General features: G+C 43.1%; 1 protein-coding gene across 2 annotated transcripts; it reads left to right on the top strand.

Moving 5' to 3' along the window:
- Positions 1–952: 952 nt before the first annotated feature.
- On the top strand, positions 953–24,114 carry sec63 (SEC63 homolog, protein translocation regulator). Of its 2 annotated transcripts, none has more exons than XM_050057841.1 (20): positions 953–1,209; positions 2,087–2,186; positions 3,414–3,528; positions 4,748–4,860; positions 4,999–5,060; positions 7,318–7,376; positions 7,469–7,519; positions 7,637–7,745; positions 7,840–7,934; positions 8,750–8,882; positions 9,836–9,928; positions 10,050–10,195; positions 10,305–10,452; positions 12,543–12,625; positions 12,780–12,848; positions 12,998–13,150; positions 13,234–13,413; positions 13,519–13,719; positions 18,635–18,739; positions 20,356–24,114. In XM_050057841.1, the coding sequence occupies exons 1-20, from the start codon at positions 1,086–1,088 to the stop codon at positions 20,491–20,493; spliced, it is 2,277 nt and encodes a 758-aa protein (XP_049913798.1). In that variant the 5' UTR covers positions 953–1,085; the 3' UTR covers positions 20,494–24,114. The 2 variants fall into 2 exon arrangements, with proteins under 2 accessions (XP_049913798.1, XP_049913797.1); XM_050057840.1 differs by having other exon boundaries at positions 954–1,209; positions 12,995–13,150.
- Positions 24,115–24,937: the final 823 nt, after the last annotated feature.

Genomic DNA, 24,937 nt, shown 5'->3' on the forward strand with positions numbered 1-24,937 from the left:
AGATAACGTTGAAATAACTGTACACAAATGTCAAATCATCATGATCCAGTGCCTGTTCTGGCTTTATCTGCTTCCATTTAAAAGCTTTATAGACATGGGTATAAAGGATTTTTTTTAAAAATCTGTTCAATCTGCATCGAGGCACTCTAAGTCACCTACCAAAAGGGCAGTAGCTGGTACTCTGTGTGCAGAACACGAGATGAGTCATTGGCGATCTTAACTGGCTTGACTTAAAGTAGCCTGTTCATAAATAGTCTGCAGGGAGATGTGCTCTATGACATTCATGATTTTCCATGCAGTATTGATCAATGGGAACATTTTGTTTTTTAAGAGGTTCATTTTTGACATTTAAATCTGACTGCCATAATGTAACTCAAAAACCATTCACACTCAGCTCCTGTGTCCTTCCTTAATTTCCACCTCGGGGGTCAGTGAAGAAGAAAGGCCACATTTCCAAGGACAGGTTTCACTGTTAATATACCAGCCCAGCAAGTTTCTGTTAGAAGATGGACATCAGTCCATTTGTCAGTGTATAAAGTGGAGAAGGTGACAGTTGCAACAGCATTACAGATGACAGAGGAATTACAAATTAAAAAGGCAATTCTTTGCACATACTCATGTTCAGCATTGATGACATACATTACAATCCTATTTGTACAGATTTAATTATATAAATATTGCTATAACATTTATGTGGATTCCAGCTCACGATGATTTATTTTATTTCATTTTACTTTATTTTTTATTTTATTTTACTTTATTATTTTCATTTTATTTTATTNATTTTATTTTATTTTATTTTATTTTATTTTATTTTATTTTATTTTATTGTGTGGAGGATAAATAACTCTGGCCCACACTCCCACAGGTGGCGCTAATGCACTTTAACGCCGACTGCCACGCGCCATAAACCCTAAACGAAGAAGAAAGGCCACATTGCGCAGGCGTACACCACGTACACCGATGATCAGAGCTGTTGGCTGGATGCTAGCTGGCTAGCTAACTGTCTGTCAAGTCGAACACATTGGGCTAGAAGGGGGAAGCGCAGCGGTGGAGAAGAACGGCGACCCAAGCGCCGCTACGAAATGGCCGGGCAACAGTTCCAGTACGATGACAGCGGCAATACATTTTTCTATTTCCTAACGTCCTTCGTCGGACTTATTGTGATCCCAGCCACATATTACCTCTGGCCCCGGGATCAGAATGCTGGTAAGGCCCGATGTCTGGCTCAGTTAGCTAACTTAGCTAACTAACTAACCTCAGCTAGTGTAACGCCAAGTGTTCGTCCAGCGGCTTGTTTTGTAACGTTAACGCCTCACCAGGTTGCTGTCTGTTAATCTGGTTAGCTTGGTGCTACATGCAGATGCTGCACAAGCTAACACAACGTTATATTAACTTGTAAATGTAAGCTAGCAGACGTTACAAACATGATACCCACGTCTCTTTGCTTGCTCTGAGTTTAGTACAAGTTAACCCCGCCAGTTTTACTAATTACCATCCCACTGGTTAGCCATATATCTTAACCTCACACAACTCGTCAGTATTTCCCGCTTCAGTGGGTAAAAATGAAGCTAAGTGTTGGCTAGTTGAGCTAAAGCTTCCACACTACAGCCAGCGTCACTCCTTCAGCTCCTCAGGCTTATTGACCTCATATATCCTTATCTTAGCCCAGCTATCTGTTTGTCAACAGCAGAGCATATCTAACACGGATTATGTAACACATGCTAGCAAACTTTACTCAGCTGGTCCACTGGGAATAGCCACATGACAGGTCACCCTAGTTGAGATGTTGCTAACAGGCATTAGCTGTATTGCTAAGTTGGTTTAAGGCTAAATTTTGTTATCATGGCAGCAATAAATTAATACACAATCTGAATGAAGGAAACACATGCCTCTACCTGCTTGGCTAACATATCCACAATAATTGCATATTCTCAGTGACAATATCACCCACCCCTGATTTAGATTATTAACTTAAAGCACCTGTAATCCCACATATATTACTGAGGCATTGTCAGAATTGATTACAACTGGTTTGATGGCACTAAAGTGTCTGTAATCTTTTTCTTTCTGCCCATCTCTCCAGAACAACTGCGGCTGAAGAGCCTAAGGAGGGTCCATGGCAGGTGTCTGTGGTACCGGCTCAGGCTGATGAAGTCACAGCAGAGCATTGTCCCAACACTAAAGTGAGTCCAGTGATTTCAGTTTGTCGTTTTCATTGGGAAACAGGGAGAGCAAACCCTTACCTAATGTTGTCCCGAGACTTGAGACTGTGTTATGTGCTACACCTGAGCCAAATGCATCTTGACCTATGATTGTTTGGCCGTAACTTTCCCAGCAGTATAATATCAGGTCTGTTTCATTGGTTGTTCGCTTCCTTCTCCTTTGTTGCTGCACGTTGTTTGGGTGTGACTTGCCTCAGCTGTTTGCACTGAGACAGCTCAGTCATGCTTCCTTGCTTCATTCAGTGTGTGTCTCCAGCTGGGCAGGGATGTTGTCACTGCTGTGTGATGATAAAGCAAAGGCCATGCTGTCCATAGCGTGGTCACAGCTTATAAACATGTGTGGAAGTGTGTGTAAACCTCTCGTCAGTGTAAACACCGCGTTGCACTGTTTAACATCTCTCTTAACATGACCCTGTTTCCTCGGTGTTGTTTATTCCTACTGCGTATGTGGGTTAATGGAAAGATGCGGTTCAGCGTCTCACTCTGCCTCTCTTCTCTCACACACTCGCCTCCCTGTCACTGTGTCTGAATATCTCCTCTTTGTTCCGTCTCTGCCTCCTCTTCATGCTTCTACTTTCCACTCCTGCTCTGTCACTAGACCCACATCCTGTTTTTAACTCTCCAAAAAATTCATGAATTCTTTATTCGCACGGTTGAGTCTGTGACTGAAGCTGGCGGAAGCACCCAGCGTGCTTATTAAGTGGAATGAAACAGCCTTTCTCTCAAAATCTCAGTATCCGTGTCCTCCTCACGACTGTATCATAACGGTGGTGTTTATTATAGGAATCCATCGTGTATTTTTTCTGGTTGAGCCACCCAGACAACTCAGGCCAGCGAGCGGTTGTCATGGCAACAGATGCTGCAGCGCAGGCCATAGGGTTTTGCCATTGTCATGGAAACAAGTTCAACTTCCATGCATAAATACCAAACAACAACAATGTCAGAACTTGTCCTGCCCTTCTGCGTCTGTGCAATAAGCTCTCTGAGCTCAAGCGCTGAGAGCTCGTTTGCATTGCAGATTGGTTCTGCACGATATCTTTTTTCACTTCAAACAGTTACAGTGATTGCGAGCTGCAGTGTGAAAGTGTGCTGTAAAAAATAAGACGGGCCTGATGTTGTCTCCGGGGAGCGCAGACTTTTTTGTGTGTGACTTTTTTTTTTTCTTTGTCTGTGTGTTGTCGTTTTCAGGAAAGCAGCCTTGTTATTTGGCTGGGTCGTGTTCCTGCTGCTCGCCTACAAGGTGTCCAAGCTGGACAGAGAGTACCAGGAGTATAATCCATATGAAGTCCTCAACCTGGACCCGGTAAAAACACACACAAAACACAAAGTCTGCTGTACTCTACAGAGCCTCTGAAGTCTCTAAGGACACCTTTTATCCTATGATAAGAGGATGTTAGACTCGTAACTTGTCTAAGATAAAACACAAGATAAAAATATCATCTTTTAGAACTTTAAGACTCTGTAGTATTCTCTATTTTTGATTAAAGGTCCAGTGTGTAGGATTTCAGGGGATATATTGGCAGAAATGGATTATAATATAGTAAATATGTTTCCTTTATTGCATAATCACATTAAAATAAGAATCGTTGTGTTTTTGTTTCCTTTAAATGAGCTGTTTATATCTATATAAGGAGTGGAGATCACCATATTGCACGGCAGTAGCCCAGAACAGACAAACCAAACATTGCCGACAGATAGGACCACTCGCGTTTTAGCGTCAGCCACCATAGTTGGCAGTCTCTCCGTGACAAAAGTGTCAGAAAAACACAGATTCTTTTAACATAAAACTGCTTTATTGAGTGTTTTTACCAGTTTTAATCACCAGGGGTCTCATTTATAAATGTTGCGTACGCACAAAGCGAGGCCTGAAAGAGGCGTACACAGACTTGATGGGAGAAACTCTGCCCCATGCTTACAAACATTTTTGAGATGGGAAATTGGCGACCCAGATGGTGAGGTGGAAGCCTGATTGTAGAAACTATCCAATATTTTTTTTGTGCACGCCATATTTGGCTTTTGTCCGTAGTTACATTTTGAGTATGGATTCTACGCACTGTTTTATAAATGAGAACCCTGGTCTGAGAGACCTCTGCGGATAATTCTGCTCCCGGTGAAAACCTCCTGAACGTCTGGCTCTTAAGTTATCGGAGAAAAATGGTGAGCAGACTTTAGCAGGTGCTGGGCTAGTGACCTGTCCTTGACACGCCGAACAGCATCAGAGAAACATTTGTATTAAAAAAATACTTAATTTTGTGTTGTTATCGGTTTAAATCAGAGAGTAAGAGACCTCTGTGGATAATTCAGCTCATGGTAAAAACCTCCTAAACAATGAACACTGAAGGAATCCTAACCCGAAGTTTAGTTTAGCACATGGGAGAAGCTTCAGCTGGTTTCAATCTGCAATCCTCACTGCTAGTTCCCAGTAAATTCCCCTAAATCCTCCACACTGTGTCTTTAAACCTGTCTCTTCCACTGTATGTGGTGTGCTCGGAGTTGCTGTAATTACATCTCTGTCTCTCCAGGGTGCATCGCTGTCAGAAATCAAGAAGCAATACCGTGTACTGTCACTCAAGTACCATCCTGACAAAGGTGGTGATGAGGCCACATTCATGCGAATTGCCAAAGCTTATGCTGCGTAAGTGTCACACAGTTCTCGTAAAGCCAGACAGCAGGACTGCATTTGCATAATCAATAAACATCTGAATCAATAATGAAATCCCAGAATGTTGCAGTGATTGATTCCTTTACTTTTTGCTCACCTTGTTTTCCGCAGTCTGACCAATGAACAGTCCAGACAGAACTGGGAAATATACGGCAACCCAGACGGTCCAGGAGGTGAGTGAGGCTACACCTAAATCCCACACATTTGCATTTTCATGTGTCGACACACTGTCTGCGCTCGGTGCCGGTGAGTCAGCCTCTTGTAGTCAGGAATGTGTTAAACAATGGGAGATGAATTGAAACATTCATTCCTGTGAGGACTGAGCCTACGATGGAAATGTATCTCCCACTTTCACACACTCTTCTCCTGTGGGTGTTCACAATGCACGTTCACTGGGCTCCAAGAATAACATGTTTACACACATTGTGATGGCGTCTTTAAATGGTTTAAATGCAGTGGTATTCTTGAATTTCTTAAGACATTTTCAGTGTCATAATGGGGAAAAATCTTTTAAGTCAGGTGATGCGCCATTCCTACATTGTCCATGATGCCAAAGGCTACGCTTCTGCCTAGCGTCTGACAACACACTGCTCTGGCACGTACAAACCCCTTAAACTGAGACTTTGAAGACACTGCCGATCCCATTTTAGTTTAAAACCCCGGGGTTAGGTTTTAGTCTGGACGGGCGGACACCCATGTTGCACAAACACCCAGCTAATTGCGTCTTACCAGTCACGATGTGTCAAGCCAAAACATCATTGCTCGTCCTTTCTTACTTTCTGTGACTTTATCCTTCTTGTGTGGGTTTCCAATCGCCATGTCTGCCAGATAATGCTCCCAATTCCATTCAAAATGTCGCTGTATTTGCTCTGCAACGTCTCCCAAACGTTTTCCTCCGCCTTGACCGCCATTCTCGTACTACTTTCACAAACAGTTCCACCTCGTCGTTGGCCCAAGCAAAGAAATCTCTTCTTGTACTTTTTACTGTCTTATTGTCTGTAACTAAGCGTTTTAAAACGAAAATGATCTCTGAACACACACGCATTTTAGCACCACTTCAGAATTAATCTCTGTCCACACCTGAAAACGCATATCACATGACCATTCACATACACTGGGCATGCATGTGTGCTGATGTTCAAACGAAGCAGATTGTCTACTCTGCAGGTGGGTGCTTAGTTGCAGAAAATACCACGAATATGGCGAAAAGTAAGACCAGATATGTATTTGCATGGACCGACAACAAGCTTGAATTGTTACTGAAAGTAGAACATGAGTATAAGGCTGTCAAGGCAGCGTAAAACAGACTGGGAGTCGTTACAAAGCAAATACGGTGACTAGTGTTGCACGGTATGCCGGTACTAAAATAGTACCGCGGTATTAGAGTATTCCAAATGGTATCAGTACTATACTGCATTTGGAAAATACCGGTACTTTGAAACTGATTCAATTCATTAATTTAGTTAATTTATTTTACTCATTTATGCACACAAACGCCTTTCTTGTTCCTATTGGAGCACAGATTGCACAAGTGGTGTGTATGACAACACCTGTATCAACATTCGCAGCTGGCACACGTGAAAAAAGGCAAGAGAAAGTCTGAATCGCAAAGGGAGACAACACGAGACAACACAAACTTGGTGAAACATTTGAGCAACCAAACCGTGACGTCCGTACCGAGGTACTTACCGAACCATGATTTTTTGGTACCGTTACACCCCTACTATTTATTGTTCTAAAGGTTTGTATCCAAAAGGACTTTTCCTTAGGAAAAGTACCGAAGAGTATCGAAATTCATATTGGTATTGGTACCGAAACAAAGATTTTGGTATCGTGACAACACTAACGGTGACATGTCAGAGCAGTACAGGGAGCATTATCCATCGCCGCAGGAAACCATGGCAATGGCAAAGGATTACCCACACAAGAAGGATGAAATCACAAAAGGTTTGTAGACCATGTTAGGATGTTTTGGCTTGACGTGTCACGACTTATGAGACCGAATCAGGAGCAAGTCATTGTTTTAGGGCTTCCAAAGTAGTAGTAGCCACAGTAGTGTGAGTACTAGGCATAAACTTCGCAGTAGTTTATGTGGTTTTAAACAGAAAGGTACAGTGTGGATGTAGCCTAAGCAATCAACCGCAGAGTAGATGATCTGCTTCCTGTTTACACCAACATGCCCAGTTTACGTGAATGGTCGTGTGATTTTCAGGCGTGCTATAAAATAATACATCATATATCTGAAACTGTCCTAAAACGCTCGTGTTTATGAAGATAGATTTTCATGTTGCTTAGAACGGAAACGTGTTAGTGTGGATGCAGCCAAAGTTGCCACAGAGCCCGGTGCTGGTGAAGGAGGCTTCACTGAAATGTGTAAATAGAAGATTTTGTCATATTTTGATCCGTTGCCTCTTACGTCTTCTTTTCTAGCAACCAGTTTTGGTATTGCCCTGCCTGCCTGGATTGTCGACCAGAAGAACTCAATGCTGGTATATATTTATTTTATTTTATGACGTCACTGTAGTTATATTTGCTTGAAATGTCATCATATTTATATTGTTATATCTGCGTTCCTGTGCAGGTGCTGTTGGTGTATGGACTGGCCTTCATGGTCATCCTCCCTGTTGTGGTGGTAAGTCCTCACCATGCTCTGTGCAATAGATTGTATTAAACAACTGCCCTTTCCTCTTCCTGGATTTCTCACTTTTCTCACTCTGTTTCTTTTTTGTGTTTGCCTCCTGTATCGTAGGGCACGTGGTGGTACCGCTCCATCCGATACAGCGGAGACCAGATCCTCATCAACACCACCCAGCTCTTCATGCATTTCATGTACAAGACGCCCAACATGAACATGAAGCGTGAGTTCGCCTTCCAAAACAGGTTTATGAATCTCAGTTGTCTGTCATCGTTTTTTGTGGACTAATTGTAACTGTCACTATCTCTGCCCTGCAGGGTTAGCCATGGTGTTGACAGCAGCCTTTGAGTTTGACCCTCGCAGCAATAAAGAAGCCACCATACGACCAACAGACAACATCGAAGTGCCACAAGTAAGAACAAACATCGATGCTTATGTATACATGTGTGAGAACAAAAGTTTGTGTTTTAGGGTGCTTTCAGACCTAGAGTTGTCTTGCTTTGGTCTGAATCAGGGACTAACTTTGTTACAAAGTTGCATAATTGCCTAGAGTTGGTTCGTGTTCTCACGGCAGCATTTACAAGCGGACCAGATCAAATGCCTTGTGTGAGAAAGCTGCTCTTGATTGGTCAGAATTTCCATGTGGGAAAAATCCAGGAAGTAAACAAAACGTTGAAGAAGAGTACACTTGCAAGATAAATGTGACACTTTCTAATGTCACAATGGAGGGACAACTACGCAGGTTGATTTTAGCGCTGCTCATCGTGGACTATATTGCTGTCATTGTTCATTTTAGTCAAACAGTCCAACTCTGCATCACTCCTCATCCTCTCCTTCAGTGCTCCCTTGCAAAAGTGAAAGCCAACCCCAGATTTACTCTCATTCTGGAACAAGCTTTGTCCACATGATGGGGTTTCTCCTCGACATATTTGCATTGTTTGTTTGTTTTTTTTGTTTTTTTTTGTAGCCTCCTTTTTGTTGTGAGCTGCTGCTACCTGGCCGCTATATTTTTAGAAATTCCTGACCTCATCTGCACGCTGTTTTTTCAGCTTCACACTGCTGCTGTTCCAAAGCCCAGACAGAGGGCAGAGTCTCTGCAGATAAATACACCACCACAAATCTCTTAGTGATGCTTGAGAGAGATTATTTTGTATGAGTTAATACATTTTTCTTTTAGGAAAGATTAACCTCAAGTGTCTTAAACAACCTCTCTCGTCTGTCTTGCAGTTAATCCGTGAGTTGGGAAATATTAACGTAAAGAAGAAGGAGCCTCCGTTCTGCTACCCGTACAGTTTGAAGGCCAGGGTCTTAGTGCTCGCTCACCTGGCACGCATGGACGTATCAGAGGAGTTGGAGGAAGGTAAGATGCTTAAATTGTCATTGCTTTTCCAGAGACGTGTAGATATATTCTGAAAATTAATTAATTAGTATTACAATTTCTGTGTGTAGACCTCAAGTATTTTGTCGTCTTGCACCTGAGTATTTTTGCCTGGATGTGTGCACAATTTTTCTCTACTAAAGAAACATTTGACCCCCGAATCCAAAAGTTTTCATAACCTGCTTCACCCCCCATGTCAGTTAAAACATCATTCATATGCTCACATAATACACAGCTGGTACAGTTCCATGTCAGCCCTCTCCAAAGCAACACAAGTGGTCAGAAACCAGTTCTTTAGAGTTCCAAAAATGGGAAATAAAACAGCTGTGCAATCTGTTTGGAGTGAAGTTGTGAAGTCAGAGGATTTCAGCATGAATACACAACCTTACCCTGTTTATAGTTTACACTCCTACACAGAGGTAATGATACATACTCGACGAGGACAAGCTGTTTAGAGCGGTTTTAGGAGTTTTTCCAGCTGTTTGTGAACCATAAAAACAGTCTTGGCAAGTTATGTTGTTTTGGAGAAGACAGAGCTGCAGTAGTTGATACTGCAATACTTGTTTATTTATGATTAATAACATTTGTAATTTGATATGGCAACAGATTGACCAATTTTAGCAACAGTAACAAGCTGAGACTGTTAATTAGAAATGACTCCTTTGCGGACATTGGAAAATTTTCATCAGCTCAATGAAGGACACTGGGACTTCATTATCGTCTCGCTTGAGGATGTTGTGACTTTAGATTTTTATACTTATCAGAATCCTACTGATCCCAAATAGCAAGGAAAAATTGAAAGTGCATACCAAACAAAAGTTCAGGTCTCAGGAGGATGTACATATTTTACCCGTTACAGCCACAGGTACCCGACCTGGCGCAGGACTCTGAGGAGCACATTATCAGAACATTGTATATGTGTGTTTTGGTTCCAGATCAGAGGTTTGTGGTGAGGAAGAGTCCTGCTCTCCTCCAGGAGATGATCAACGTGGGCTGTCAGCTTACCATGATGGCCAACAGCAGAGGAGGTACATGCACACACACACATATCCACTTTAATGTGAGCAGGACTTATCACTTTGAATAAAGTTTTCACAAGCCTCAACCCACATAACAACTTCTTTGATAATTTCTGCCCGTTGCCTCCAGGCTTCCACGCTCCTCGACTGGTAACCATAGAGAATTGTATGAAGCTGACCCAAATGATAGTGCAAGGTCTGCAGGAGTCAAAGTCACCACTGCTGCAGCTGCCCCACTTTGAGGAGGAGCACCTCCGCTACTGCATCTCTAAGAAGGTAACTGCAGAATATGTGTACACGCACACATACTGAACACTTGAGCAACTTAGTGAAAATAATAACGGCTATAAATATATAATGGATAACTTGTCCTCCCCCTCTCTAGTATAAAGTTCGGAGCCTCCAGGACCTGGTGAGTCTCAAGGACTCCGACAGACGCAGCATGCTGCGCTTCCTAGGGGAGGAGAAGTACGACGAGGTCATGGCTGTGCTGGGCAGCTTCCCTCACATCACCATGGACACCAAACTGCAGGGTCAGTCCTGAATTACACACATACAAACACTATTTGTTTGTCCACCAGTACGGCTGCACAGTTAATCAAATATTAATCGCGATCATGATTTTAACTGCCCATAATTAAATTAACCTTATTGACGGCAATATTGATGTTTAAAATGCGTGCTCCACTCAGAGAAAACTCTGCTGCATATCAAATCAAGTGCTTCTTAAACTAAGAGCCAGCCTCAACTTTTGAAGAGCTGTCAAGCCGCCGCAGCAGAGGCAGCCTGTGAGAAACTTTACTGAGTGTTGCGGCTGCAGTTCAGAGTAGAAGAAGTCATGTACAACAGAAAGCAGACGGGCAAAAAGAAAATGTGTGGAGCAGAAGGCGAAGAGCTGGTCCCTCGAAACGGATCATCATTCGTTGTTTAGAAGTATTTCAGACTCAAGCTGAAGACTTGTGTCTGCACTGCAAAGCTACACAACTAACTTGTTCAACCACTGAAAAAAAGACCAACTACAGTCTTCACAATGATGAACCCATAAAAGCCAAGAAGATTAATGTCTCCAACGTCATATCACTAAATCCTTACCAGTGTAGCATCAGTCAGACATCCATAACTGATGCTTTACAGTGCGTCACCGTATTCATCCAGCTCCCAAACACAGACTAAAATAACCACTGCAGTTCCATTCAATTTAGCCAAAGATACGTCCAATTAACATTGATTTGATTTGGTTACATTCTGTAATGGCATATTTATATTCAGTAAGCCTGTCATTTTGGTACAGTTTTATTTATATTTTGCTTCTAAGAGATGCACTGTGATGAAGGACCAGTCTCATTTTGATGCAACGACTTGCAGGAATGTAGCACAACATGGGAGTAAAAGCAGTGCTCAGTTTTTTAAAATGTGAAACTGCAATAAAATTATTTTGTCCCAGAAATCAACAAATAATTGTGATTTATCATTTTGACTGTAATGGTGTAGCCTTAGCCACCAGCCCGCCTGTGACACGTCTGCAGCCTACAACACCTTAACACGCAGTAATTCCATCTTCGTCTTTGTCACTTTAGCTGAAGATAACTCCCTTAAGTATGATTGTTGTCATTATAGCGAGGTTGGTGCCACAGTGACAATAGAATTGATATAGAGAAGAGTACGTAACATATCAGGTCTTTTAAGCAATGCTTTACTAATAACTGATCAAAAAAGGAAGTGAAATGGTTATGGTCCTCATGCAAAAGCACAAGTACAGTTTTGTTTGGAAATCCATCCATTCATTTTCAACCGCTTATGCGAAGCCGGGTCGTTGGGGCAGCAGGCCAAGCAAAGCACCCAAAACGTCCCTCTCCCCAGCAACACTTTCCAGCTCCTCCTTGGGGACCCTGAGGTGTTCCTAGGCCAGATGAGATATGTAATCCCTCCAGTGTGTTCTGGGTCTGTCCCGGGGCCTCCTACCAGTGGGACGTGCAAGGAACACCTCTAACGAGAGGCGCACAGGAGGCATCCCGATCAGATGCCCAAACCACCTCAACTGACCCCTTTCAATGCGAAAGAGCAGCGGCTCTACTCTGAGCTCCCTCCGGATTTCCGAACTCCTCACCCTATCTCTAAGGCTTAGCCCAGCCATCCCACGGAGGAAACTCATTTGGGCCGCTTGTGTCAGCAATTTCATTCTTTCGGTCACTACCCAGAGCTCATGACCTTAGGTGAGGGTTGGGACGTAGATGGACAAGTAAATCGAAAGCTTTGCCTTCTGGCTCAGCTCCTTCTTTACTACGACTGTCTGGAACAGCGCCCATATCTCTGCAGACGCTGCACCAAACCGCCGATCCATCTCGCACTCCGTTCTACCCTCACTTGTGAACAAGACCCCAAGATACTTGGAACTCCCTCGCTTGGGGCAGTCACTCTCTCCCAACCCAGAGAGGGCAATCCACCATTTACAGCAGAGAACCATGGCCTTCCTGACTGTTTGGAAATGTACAGTTAAATTTACCAACAGATTGAGACAAACTAGATTTCAAAAACTGACCACAAACTGTTCAGATTCTTCACTTGTCTTTTCCAAACTTTGGTGTTTTGACAGCTCTTTGTCTCTCTCCTTGTGTCTTTGCAGTCCTTGATGATGAAGACAGCAATAACATCACAGCAGGCTCTATTGTCACAGTAACTGTCACCTTAACCAGAAAACGGATGGCGGTGAGGAATGATTGCATTAATATCTGACATACTAATGAATCACCAGAAATCAAATGGATTTTTTTTATGAGACGCACTTCCATGTATGACCACTAGAGTGCACTGTTGACTGTATGCTTTGTTGAATTAACCATCCTGTATGCTGTGTGTGTAGGAGGTGTTTGAAAAGGAGCAGGAGTCAACACCGTGTCTAGCAGAGGAGACTGCCACTACAGAGGAAGCAGTAAGGATAACACACATAGCACGTCGGCTCCGACCGATTTAGATAACACGCTCACTCTGTTTGGGTCAGATTTAGCCACAATTAAAGCTTAATGGTTCAAGAAACCATGCAGTGTTTACCTAACCTCATTTTGTCCGTGTGTGAAGCAGGGGGACACGAGTAAAACCAAAACAAAAGTGTGGCAGAACAAGAGTAAAGGGGCTAAGAAGACAGCCAAGTCCAAGAAGAAAAAATTAACCAAGAAGAAGGCCACTCCTGCGCCTGCCAAAACAAAGCAGGCCAATGGCAACGTGGCAGGAAATGTATGTATCCAATCACAGCTCATCAAAGCTGCTTGGTGACTTTTTAAAAACTCATTTAACTGTCACTTTTATCCATGTCATAGGAGGTTGTAGTAGCAGCAGCAGCGACGGCAGCGGCGAAGGAGGAAGAGGACGAGGTCTCCGATAAGGGCAGCGAGTCGGACGAGGGCGAAGCAAACAAGGACTCTCCCAGTGAGAGAGACGAAGACAGTGACAAACAGAGTGACACGGAGGTGGACGAGATGGCTGGCGACGATGAAGAGGTCAGAGAACTTTAAAAGTTATCAGTCCTAATAATGGATGTAAATGGAAACCCTGCTCATGTCTGTATCTTTAACCTAATCCTCTCTTCCACACCTGTCCACCAGGAGTGGGAGGCATTGCAGCAGAGCATCCAGCGGCGAGAGCGGGCCCTGCTGGAGACCAAGTCAAAGGTGACGCACCCGGTCTACAGCCTTTACTTCCCAGAGGAGAAGCAGGAGTGGTGGTGGCTCTATATCGCCGACCGCCGAGATCAGACGCTCGTCTCCATGCCCTACCACGTCTGCACGTTAAAAGACACAGAAGAGGTGAGTTTGTTTATGTTGAAATGGTCTGATACCATTTTCTCATTCCCGATACCGATTCCGATACTTAAAGGCATCGGCTGATAGCTTTACAAAAAACTAAATGAACAGCTGTATACAAACTGTATGCTTGTATGGCATGGTTCAGGTTAAACTCGAAAGAGGCGGGACTTTCTAGGGTAAAATGCTCCAAATTGCTGACAAATTGCTAGCAGCTAACTTTACGCTATTTATTGGAATTCAGTTCTTCTTCGCCTCTTTTTTTAAAACAGTAGCTGCCATTGACTACACAGTGTAACTCTCCATGTAGGCTGATGTGTTAGAGCGTTGAAGGAGAACTGATTTCTGCAGAAACTGCCATTTTATCCAGGTGTGAAACTACTTGAAAATGTATTGATAAATTACATGATATCAGATTGGTGCATCGACTTGCGTACGCGCCAGTACCAGACCTAGAATTTTTGGCAGTATAGGAGGTATTTCTGATACTGGTATCGGTATTGGAACAACTCTATTTGAATGGACAAACAGGCAAATAAACCTATGATATTAGATTACAGTTGTCATGGGTCTACCCAAGAACCCAAGTATCGACCCAGGAGCCATTCGGATTAAGATCCAGGTTTTGTCATGGTCAGTTGGGTCTGGATCGGGTCCCATTCTTATACCAGGGGTCCTTCCTGGGTCTGTGTATCATTACATTTGATACCGAGTGAATCCATGAAGACATTGTGGTTGAGACTGATCACGAGAGAAAGGCATGAGCACTGTGTGTATAACTTGCACGATGATCATTGTGGGAGCAACGCTAGCAAGCAGCAGGCTGGTGGTAAGGGATAGTTAGCTGATCGGCTGATGTCCCATACGATTAACAGTACTGCAAAACTAGGAGCGTTCGAGAGGGTCAGTTTCGTGGCACTTTTTAGACCAGTGGTTCCCAACTGGTCCAGCCACAGGGTCCAGATTTCTCCTTAGTCATTAGTTCAAGGTCCACACAGTTTAATACATTCAGCGTCATACTTGTGTTTGGTCATGTCGTCAAGCTAGTTTGCTGTCTCTGTCGAGTAGCTGTCCATTGGTCATTCAGTCTATAGCAGGAAATGGCTTCAAAATAAAAGCTACCCACCAGAAATTCACTGTACTTCAAAATAAAGTGTGTTTTTTACAAACTTGATAAGTTTGTAAGTCACTTGCGGTCCATTCAGAATAAACCCACGACTTTCAGCATTGTTTTTAATTACATGATTATTTTAGTACAAACATTTACCCATCAGTGTGGCAGATAACGTTCTGAGATTTCCCCGCCAAACAGAAAATCTACTCACATTTGGTGCATGGCAGGCGTTAATTTCGGACTCTGTGTGTTTTGCAATAAAATACTTTGATAGTGTATTAAGGTTGTCAGAAGTTTCAATACGTAGACACTTTTCAATACCACATGTTTAAAACGAAACAATCTCCCTTAATTATAAATTTGATAGTATCAAAAGTACCAAAGCTAAACCAACCAGATTTTCAAACCAAGGCTGCAACGGTGAAAAAACTGAACTGGCCCTCCATCTGTGGCTGTTACGTAATTCTCCCCAGCAGCAAACCCACCATGTGACTGGAGGCGTGTGTTCAGTAACTTAATCTGTACCAGCACAGTGTGCAGGTTGTTAATCAAAATAATAATTCTATTTGGTGTGCCTGGTTTGTACTTGTATTGTATTGAAGTTGAAATTTCTGGTGTCGTGACCACCCTCAGGATGAACTGTAGCTTTTCTATAATCCCTCCAGAGTAAAAAAAAAGGTCTTAATAAGTTAAAGTGTGTGTACATGTTTCTTGTGCATGGTAGCCCCTCACACATCCTGTTGCTAGGCAACCATGTGCACTTGAGTCATTATTTCCTCAGAGGAGGGTGTGCGTATGTGTGTGTGTGTGTGTGTGTGTGTGTGTGTGTGTTTACTGTGCACCTCTGATGCTGGTGTCCTCCAGCAACAATGAGGATTGACAGCGAGGTAAAAGCTTAATGAGGCCCGTGTAAGTCTGCATGACCAGCTGTCCCCGCTCTGAAGGAATGCAACGGCGAGAGGTGACCCGCCCGTGCATAACGGTTCACTGTCTCGCAATCAATTAGTCTGTCACTTCAACAATTCTTTCTGTTGTTGGTGTTGTGAGGCTGCTTAGACGCTGTGTGTTTGACAGACATGGTTTTTTTTTTTAAGTGAGGGCAGGAGATTTGCTTTCATCAACAAGGCAGGGCAGTAAATTGCCGCTGCGTTCACGGCTCATTCTCCGCTCACCCGCTGAATAATAATTGGCCTCATTGTGCTGATAATTAGATGTTTGCCATATGTAATTGCATGACATGGTAATCACAGCCTGAGGTAATGCTGGTCTAATATTTACAGTTGGACCCCATCATCATGTCAAGTCAATTTTATTCATATAGCCCAATATCACAAATCACACATCTGCCTCAAGGGGATTACGATCTGTACGGCACAGGACTTCCTCTGTCATTAAGCTGGGCACACACTATATGAGAATCGGGCTGATTCAGGGCCTGATTCCCTCCTCCTGACAGTCATCAGCAAAGCCTTTATTTTCTTTGATGGTTCTAATCATCTTGCCAGATTTCCCTGTAATGTGAGGTATGTTAAGAGCGTTTTTAGGGCCCTGACACACCAAGCTAACGGTTGGAATTTGGTCAACGTAGGGCCATCAGTGAGCGTCTGCTTCCTTAGTTTTTGCGGAGTGTGTTGCACCGTTGGGATTAGTCGGCCGGTTGGCTTTTTTTCTGGCCAATTCAGCGTGTTGAATCGGCAGTTCAGCTCCGTGCATGACCAGAGAAATGTATATGAGGAAAGCAAACTAACGGCTAAAGTCAAGAGGGCGTAAGATCGAGACAAACTTGTTTTTATGAGGGAAGATTATTCCTTAAGTCATTGAGCAGCTGAGCAGAAATGGTTCGTAGTTGGTTGTGTTATTGTTCACTAGCATACATTAGATATCCTTCGTTCTTTCAACATCGGGATGTGTTGTTAATGTGCTAACTGGCTAACTAGCGTCTTGCATCCGTCCTGTCTGTCTTCTAACACACGGGCAACATGAGGCCAAGTTACAGTCAACCTTTATTGCCACCAGTTCTTTGATGTCAGTCTGTGTCAGGGTCTTTACACCCCCTGTTTTGCTTGGAAGTCCATCCTGGCCACAGCGATTCAAAATCGCAAATATTCAGTGTTTACTAGGGTTGCAAGATACTGGATTTTTTTGCCAATATACCGAACTTATTAGGCCGATAACTGATACAGATATCGATATCTACTTTTTTCCCTGCCTAATTTTAGTGATCATCAAGTCTCTTCTGTAGTGGAATTAACATCATATTATGCACGCATGCTCTTATCGTGACGGCCCACCAGCAGATGGAGACATGAAATACAATGCTTTTCAATGTATGTAATATTCATTTATTGTGCAAAGTAAGAAAAAGCATGTTGGCCGATTCTGATAGCTCATTTTAAAGCCTAATCAAACGGGATCAGATTCCTTAAGGAGGCCTCAGGATAAGAGAGTAACTCAGAAGTCCTCAACGAGGGCGCGTCTCAAGCCCGTTGTAGAGGGGAGGAAAGCAGATTCATTCATTGACTGATACCAGTGATGTACCGGTATTTTCAGTATGTTGGACGATTCTAATAGTTCAGTTTTAAAGCTAATATCGGCAGATATCGATGACGTGCCGATATTATCGTGCATATCGTGTGAGTGGGAGAACCCTGAGGATCGCAGGTGGTCCCGTGGATCTCGGAGGGTTTTATTGCAATATCACATGAGATTCAACTCAGAATTTACTCATCTCCAGATCGCACTTAAGATATACAGTCCATGCTCATGCCATCTCTCTAAAACCTTCAATATTTTGTCTTTTTTTTTCTTTGATAATTTCCTGTAAAAAGCAGTGCAAAAATTCACAGCTAGTTCTTCCTGCCTGTCGTCTGCCATGTTCGTCTACTCTAAAGTTACGTTTGATTGTGTAAGATTTCTGGCTTTTTAGAGTCAAGATTGATGGTTCACTGTGTGGTGCGCTGTTTTGGGCAAGTCGTTGAAAAGTTACATTTATCATTACAGAGCAGCCGAGGCTCAGGAGGTAGAATTGGAAGATCAGGAGTTGAACCCCGGCTTCTCCAGTCCGCATGTCGGAGTATCTTTGGGCAAGATACTGAACCCCAAATTTTCTTAACGGCTGTGCCATCAGTGTGTTAGTGCATGTGAGTTTGTGTGAATGTTTAAACTGAGTAGCAGGTGGCACCTTGTATGGTAACCTCAGCCACCGGTCTATGAATGGGTGAGTGAGTGGGTGAATATCACATGTAATGTGATTTTGAGTGATCAGAAAACTAGAAAGGAGCTATAGAAGTCCAGTTCATATACATGTTACTATGTGTTGGGTCTCAGATTATCAGCATTGGTTAAGATTTAAAAAATCTTGTAGTGTGGGCCAGGTTCTAGGTGGTTCATTTTTAAATACGTACCGAACTGCGTCCCTCTGCAGCTCGATGATTGTGCGTCATCACTAACAGCAGATTGTCTTTTTAATAAGTTGTATTTTCAGGTTCGCCTCCTTCTGTTGCCTCAGTTAGTGTTTCTGTTTTTGATTAAATAAAAACGAGGCCAAACAGTCTTTTTAAGTGCTAATAACAGTCACCTTGTTTCTTTCTGTGACTGCAGTTTTTATTTTGACATCAACAGTAACAATCCAGCCACAGTGAAGCACTGCCACATGTTCTGCTGTAACACCATATTTAATACATCAAGCCATCATGCCCTCAGTCACACAGTTAGATGACTGTGCCTGGAGGGCTCCTGTGATTATATCTGACAGCTGTGTGTGTGTGTGTGTGTGTGTGTGTGTGTGTGTGTGTTGTTCCCCAGGTGGAGCTGAAGTTTCCAGCCCCCTCCAAAACAGGCAACTACCAATATTCTGTCATCCTCCGTTCTGATTCCTACCTGGGACTGGACCAGATCAAACCACTCAAGGTGATAAGAAAGTCTGTCTGTCTGTCTGTCTGTCTGTCTGTCTGTCTGAGTGTGATTGCGTGGAGGATGTCTGCCACTGCCCAAACAGTTTGGCTGCTGAATGGGCTGAGACAACAGACGCACCAGCCAAAATCTACCAGCAGCTGAACAATGGTGTTAATTGCTGCCAAGGTGTTTGGAATGAGAGGATCTGTTAGGAGCCAAACGGAGCATGAATTGCTCTGATATTTAATTATTCCAACACCTGATAGACACATTAAGAAATTAATGAGTCTCACAGATATACTGTATCTTTAATGCTATTTTTAAGGTTGTCCACAGTACATAGAGTTATGTTATGGATGTATATTATGGTCTGTGCTTCAAATTAGCTTTCAGTTTAAAATTTAGTATAATTTAAAGGTATAAAGCTTTTCAGCTTTATTTATACAAACAGTTGAAGTAATTCCAATGCATTTTGATTCCCCTCTATGGTCTATATTTCTACACATTTCTGTATCATGATGTTGTTGAATATTATCTCTGGCCTACACAATTCAAGTATTGCTTAAATAGGCTACAGTAATCATTTTACATACACACAGGTTTTGATTTTTTTAGTCAGCTATTGAAAAGACACTACCACGTCACGTCTTTATTGCAGTGAATTGTGTGCAATTATATCAGTGAAGCCTGCATCCCATGTGGACTCTCTGGAAGTCTGCGGAAAGTCCGCTTTAGGCCCCTTGTGGACTGGAGGAATTGTGAATTTTGACAGCCCTAAGCACTCCCAGACTTCCCAGGAATGTGCCCGCAAATCTGCAAGTGTGGTGAAGTCTTGGATTCAGCTCATGAGTGACTCAGACAGTAATAAATTCTGAACACAAGTGGTCAGCAGGAGACACATGATAGACAGAAAATAATCTGCACTTAATTTATGTAATCATTAATTATTTAAAATGTAAATCCAGCATACAATGTAGATATTATGTATTGATTGATTGAAATCATCTCCAGTGTCTTTTGCTGTAGCCCAGTAGCTTTTGACTAGTGACCGGCCTGTTGAAACAATAGAGGGGGTGGGGTTAGCGAGCTGTCAGTGTCAATGTCAATGAGGTCAGAGAGAAAATGTGAGAAGCTGGAGGTGGTGATAATTAAAACAAAGTTAGCCACAGGTGAACATAAGGTCGCCCTGCAGGCAGGAAGAGGAGGAGAGGGAGCAGCCAGGCTCCGTCCTGGGCCCTCTGTCCTTCCTCCCGGCCAGAACACAGAGCGTCTCTGCTGGGGAAATACAGCGTGGAGAGTCTGTGATCCACCGAGCTGGTCCATTTTCTGCTGGTGGCTTATGCTGCCACACAGCCTGCTGGGTTGGGGCTCAGTATTTTATGTGATGATCTCAGATGGACCAGGTTCTGGCTTCACCTCAGGTTGTAATTTTTTTGGCCCATTGAGAACTTTAATAGACACAAGTGTGAACTATGTGTCTCAGCTGTCCACTTGTGTTTGGATCACCGAAAACGCATATTAATACCAGGTATAAACAGGTTCCATGACTGGTCGAGCACTAGAGAGTTGGTGTGCCTCTTTAAAATGACAAAACATACACGTGCTAAAACATAAATCTTGTGCTTTCCCAGCTGGAGGTCCACGAGGCCAAGGCCATGCTGGACAACCACCCACAGTGGGACATCCCCGACACAGAGGAGGAGGACGAGGAGCAGGAAGACAGCGACGGCATCGAGGAGAGCGAAGACGACGACGAGGACAACGACTGAATGCGGATACACACACACGCTCAGCCCTCCCCCCCATGGACTGGCCACCCACCCACTCCTGACCCCACAACTGCACTCAAGAGCAGCGAACGAGGAGCGGCTGTGCCCACCACACAAACACACAAACACACACACATACACACACACCAAACACACACTGAATCACCGGGGACAGTTTCTACACGCAGAGCCCTCCTCCTCTTCCATTTTATCTTCACATGGACTGTGACCCCGCCCCCTTACATTTTCCCTTTTCTACAGAGACTTGTTCATTCACTTTCCGTTTCTGGCGGAAGAGAATTCTGTGAATACTTTACCCAGGCCCGCGTGTGTGAGTGGGTGTGCACGTGAGAGTGTGAGTGGATGGTGTGTGTTTGTAACCTTGTATGTGTTTGTACAGGTATGAAAGGTTGACACACTGTGGACTGGAGGACCTATTATCTGGGCTCTTTACTTCTTTTCTTGAGGGGGAGAGGGGGGGATGTATAACAGCTAATTCCGTTTGCAAATTAACACACACAAAAAAACACATGACCTCCGTACAGGACTCATGACGTCGCTCTCGCTCCTAATTTTAAAAATCACTCAGCACCGATGTTTTCCACACCAATGATACTTTCTATTGTACACTTAAAACTGCAGAAGTGTGAGCTTTAGCCCCGCTCGCCGGGGATCACATCAGCCATCGGGGCGTTCGCTCCTGTCAGCGCATGGGGGCACAGTTGAGTCTCGTCAGGTTTAATTTTGAAATTTTATTTCCTGCTGTCAAACCAGCCAGTCACTTGTATGTACTTGTACTCACTGTATGTTTAAGGAGACAGATAGATACTGATCTCTAGTCAGTTCTGTTCATGCTGCCCCTGCGACCCACGTCAAACTGTGTCTTTCTGAAAGCAGGTGGATCTTAAATGAATCGACCTCAAGTATAAACGGGGGGAAAACTTGCAGTGTTAAGATTTGAATTACTGAGTACTCTTCTTGTCCATATACTACATACAAGTCGTGAGTTTTCAGTCTTTTTAAAAGGGGCTCAGATACTGATATATATAGATATATACATACTTGTGGCATTTCAGAGAAGTGACTTCCTTTCTCTTCATCCTTTTCTTTTTCCTTTTACAATTGTAGCACATTCCAGTGTATACTCATTGTCCGAAAAGGCCTTATGAATACAACTGAAATACCACAACATACACAAGTCCTTGGGTGCTATGCACCGAGTGTTTCTTGGGAGAGCGGAAAAAAAGATTCTTTCTTTTGTGTTTGTAACAGTGTTTTCCTTTTGTTTTAGTCTCTTCATAGTAACCTACAGCTCCTCAGTCTTGGAATACATATCACTGATCTCGCCATGACAAAGCCTCTAATAAGTACAGTTTTCATCTGCTGAAAGAGGATTAGCAGTCGTACGGGACATGTGACCGGCCCTGTGTTAAAGGGATTGGAGTATGACGCTCTCAGCACTCATGATCTGGAAGGTGTCTCGAACAAAAACCTGTTGACAGTCACTTTTAGTGTGAGCGTACTCTGTCCCGCACACCTTTCCTCTTCAGTGATTCAAGCAGAACGAGCTGCGTTTTGTAACTGCCATTTCAGATGGAACGTTTTTTTCCCCCGCCACATCATGAGGATCTTAGTTCTTAATTTTTCTGTCTGAAGGATAGGGATGTCAGTGGCCTCGTATATTTTTAACCGGTTACGGTTAATTTTGCTACTCTTGGGTTTAGTAGTAGCACTAGCACTATGCTGTAACACAACAAAGCTAAAAAGCTATTCATGCTATAAAGGTTAGCTAGCTGCTCTTTATTGTGCACGAACTGGGTTCAGTGGGAGCTAGCAAACGTTGCTACTTGGTAATTCTGCTGGTAGTGCCATCCCAACCCATTAAGGCATTGCTGTGGAAACATCTTGCCCACCCTTTGGTCTCCACCCAGGTCCATTTGGCAAGTTAGTGGCTTAATTTTGAGTTGCAATACCCTTTTAGCATTGTTAACTATGTTAGCACATGGGCAATCTGGGGAGGAGCGAAGGGTGGCCACCATATTTCCGCATCAACGCCTCTGGTGGGAAATTCAGTGTGGAGAGTCGGTGATCCACTAAGCTGGTCCGTTTTTCGCGTTAGAAGCCGACTAGCGCTTTTTGGGAGGGTCGGGCTTGGGCTCGATATTTTATGTGATGATCTTGGATTGACCGGGTTCAGGCTTCAATGTACATGTGCCGGTTCAGTTTGGGTTGTAATTTTTTCGGCCCATTGAGGACTCAGGTGTAAACTATGTGTCTCGGCTTTCCACTTGTGTTCGGATCACTGAAAACGCATAGTAATACCTGGTAGAACAGGGATGTCAACAGCCTGTAATATTTTTAACTAGCCATCCTGACTCATGATGGCGTTGCTGTGGAAACATTGTGCCCACCATTTGGTCTCCCCACAGTTCTCTTCTGTAAGTAAGCAGCTTTATTTGAGCCGCAAAACCCTTTTAGCATTGTTTACTATGTTAGCATTGTTAGCGGCGCAGTAGGGCTAGTGATGCTAACATAGTTAAGCTCTCAACTCACTTGGGCGATCAGGGGAGGAGCGAAAGGTGGCCACCATGTTTCCGCAGCAGTGCTGTCCCACCACCTTGACCCAGGATGACATTACCCGTGCTAATCGTCAAATGAATGGCGACACTAGCTAGCTATTACCTGGCTGGTGTGCAGTGAGGAACAGCTAGCTAACCAGTGGAGACCGTAGAGAGGGCAGACCACCTCTAAATGGATAGCGCTTCGAAAAAGTGACACTAAAGCGCAGAGTCAATGGAACGCTGGACTAAAAGCACCTCTTGTATTTTTCCATTTTTTTCTCCTAAAAATGAACCAGTTAGTTGCCGGCTAATGGGTGCTGGGCTTTTTAAAGCAAAGTTAACTGAAGCTGACATCTCTGTTGACGAATACAGAGCAGTTCTGGCTAACCAACAGGTCTCCATCTCATTTAAAATTAGTTGTTTTTTGTCTCACTTAAACTGTAGTTATAACAAATGTAACACTTTGACTTGTTTTCAATCTAACCTTGTTTTTTGTTTTGTTTTTTTACATCTGTTAGACTCATGAGTGCAAAACAAAAGTAAACAGAGCGTCCTTGTGTTGCTCTGTGGGCTCTCACTGTACGTCGACGACTTGACAGTGTTTAAAACAAATCTCTCACCATGATTATCCACACTCAACAGTTAATTTCTTTATACTAGTGTGTCATGTCAGTGTGGGAGAGACAATGACGCTCTCCCAACACCACATACATACACACTCTCTCAAACTCATATGCGCGCACTATACCCTCCTGTAATTGTGTTCAAAGCAGGTGTATGCTAACAGGTAATATTGTACTCTGAGTATTTATCGCTCTGCAATAGAATGTAGCATCAGTGATTTACGCTGTGTGGAAAAAAAACTGCAGTGAGGTTAAATACGACACCATCTCTCCCATGACAGACTTGTCCAGGCGACTGGCCGGCAGGCCGCCTCAGTTTGGACAGACTACCCAATGACTATCTATCTGCCACTTTTGTTTACAAAGGAACTGTCATTGTAAATGGAAAAATATATTATTTGTATTTAAAATCATTTCAAATAAAAACTTTTAAATGAGATGGTGTCATTATTTTCCATGTACGCTTTAGGTAGTTTATGATGGACAGGCCTTTAAAAGAATATACCAGACATGTTAGCTGCTAGAGAGGAAGACTGTCATGGCATTTTCTTTTCCTCTTGGCAATTTAATGAATTTAAAACGTGTTAGGAATTCCTGAAGAAAATTTTTTTTCCGCATGCCTCCACAATGAACGAGGAGTCAAAAAAATTCGACTGCATTTAACAACATCATACTCTATCTAATCATCCAGTTACAAACTCACACAACTCGTGCAGTATAATCCAAGTCTCATTTATCCAGTCATATGCTCAGTACATCCCAAACAGACAGCCATTTCTGACAGGGAACTGAACTTAAACTGAAACTTGTCCACGCTCTCTTCACAGCCAGCCACTTTAAAAGTTAAGTTTGGACTCACCAAAGTCACACAATATCATAAAAGAGCCCATTAATCAAGGCAGTGGTAGACCAGCAGCTCCTGTGTTCAGTGAGGTACAAATACTGTTTTTTGTCAATGGAATCGGGCTTTGAAGAGAGCATAGACAATTTTCACTTTTAGTCCAGTTCCCCGTCATAAAAGTTCTGTCGGTTTGAACAGTACTGAGCATACGACTGAATAAATGAGACTTGGATTAAACCATACGAGTTGTGTGAGAGATTGTATACAGATGTTTTGATATAGTTTTGCTGTTGTTAAATTTGGATGCCCTTTTACTTAAATTTTATCCATTTGTTGGTTCTTTCTTCACTGGATGTATACGAGAAAAATGTTTTCTTCACAAATTCAACATTACATGGATGAGTATTTGATATGCCAAT

The sequence above is a fragment of the Epinephelus moara genome, chromosome 12 (assembly GCF_006386435.1).
Source record: "Epinephelus moara isolate mb chromosome 12, YSFRI_EMoa_1.0, whole genome shotgun sequence".
In the NCBI taxonomy this organism is placed as follows: Eukaryota; Metazoa; Chordata; class Actinopteri; order Perciformes; family Serranidae; genus Epinephelus; species Epinephelus moara.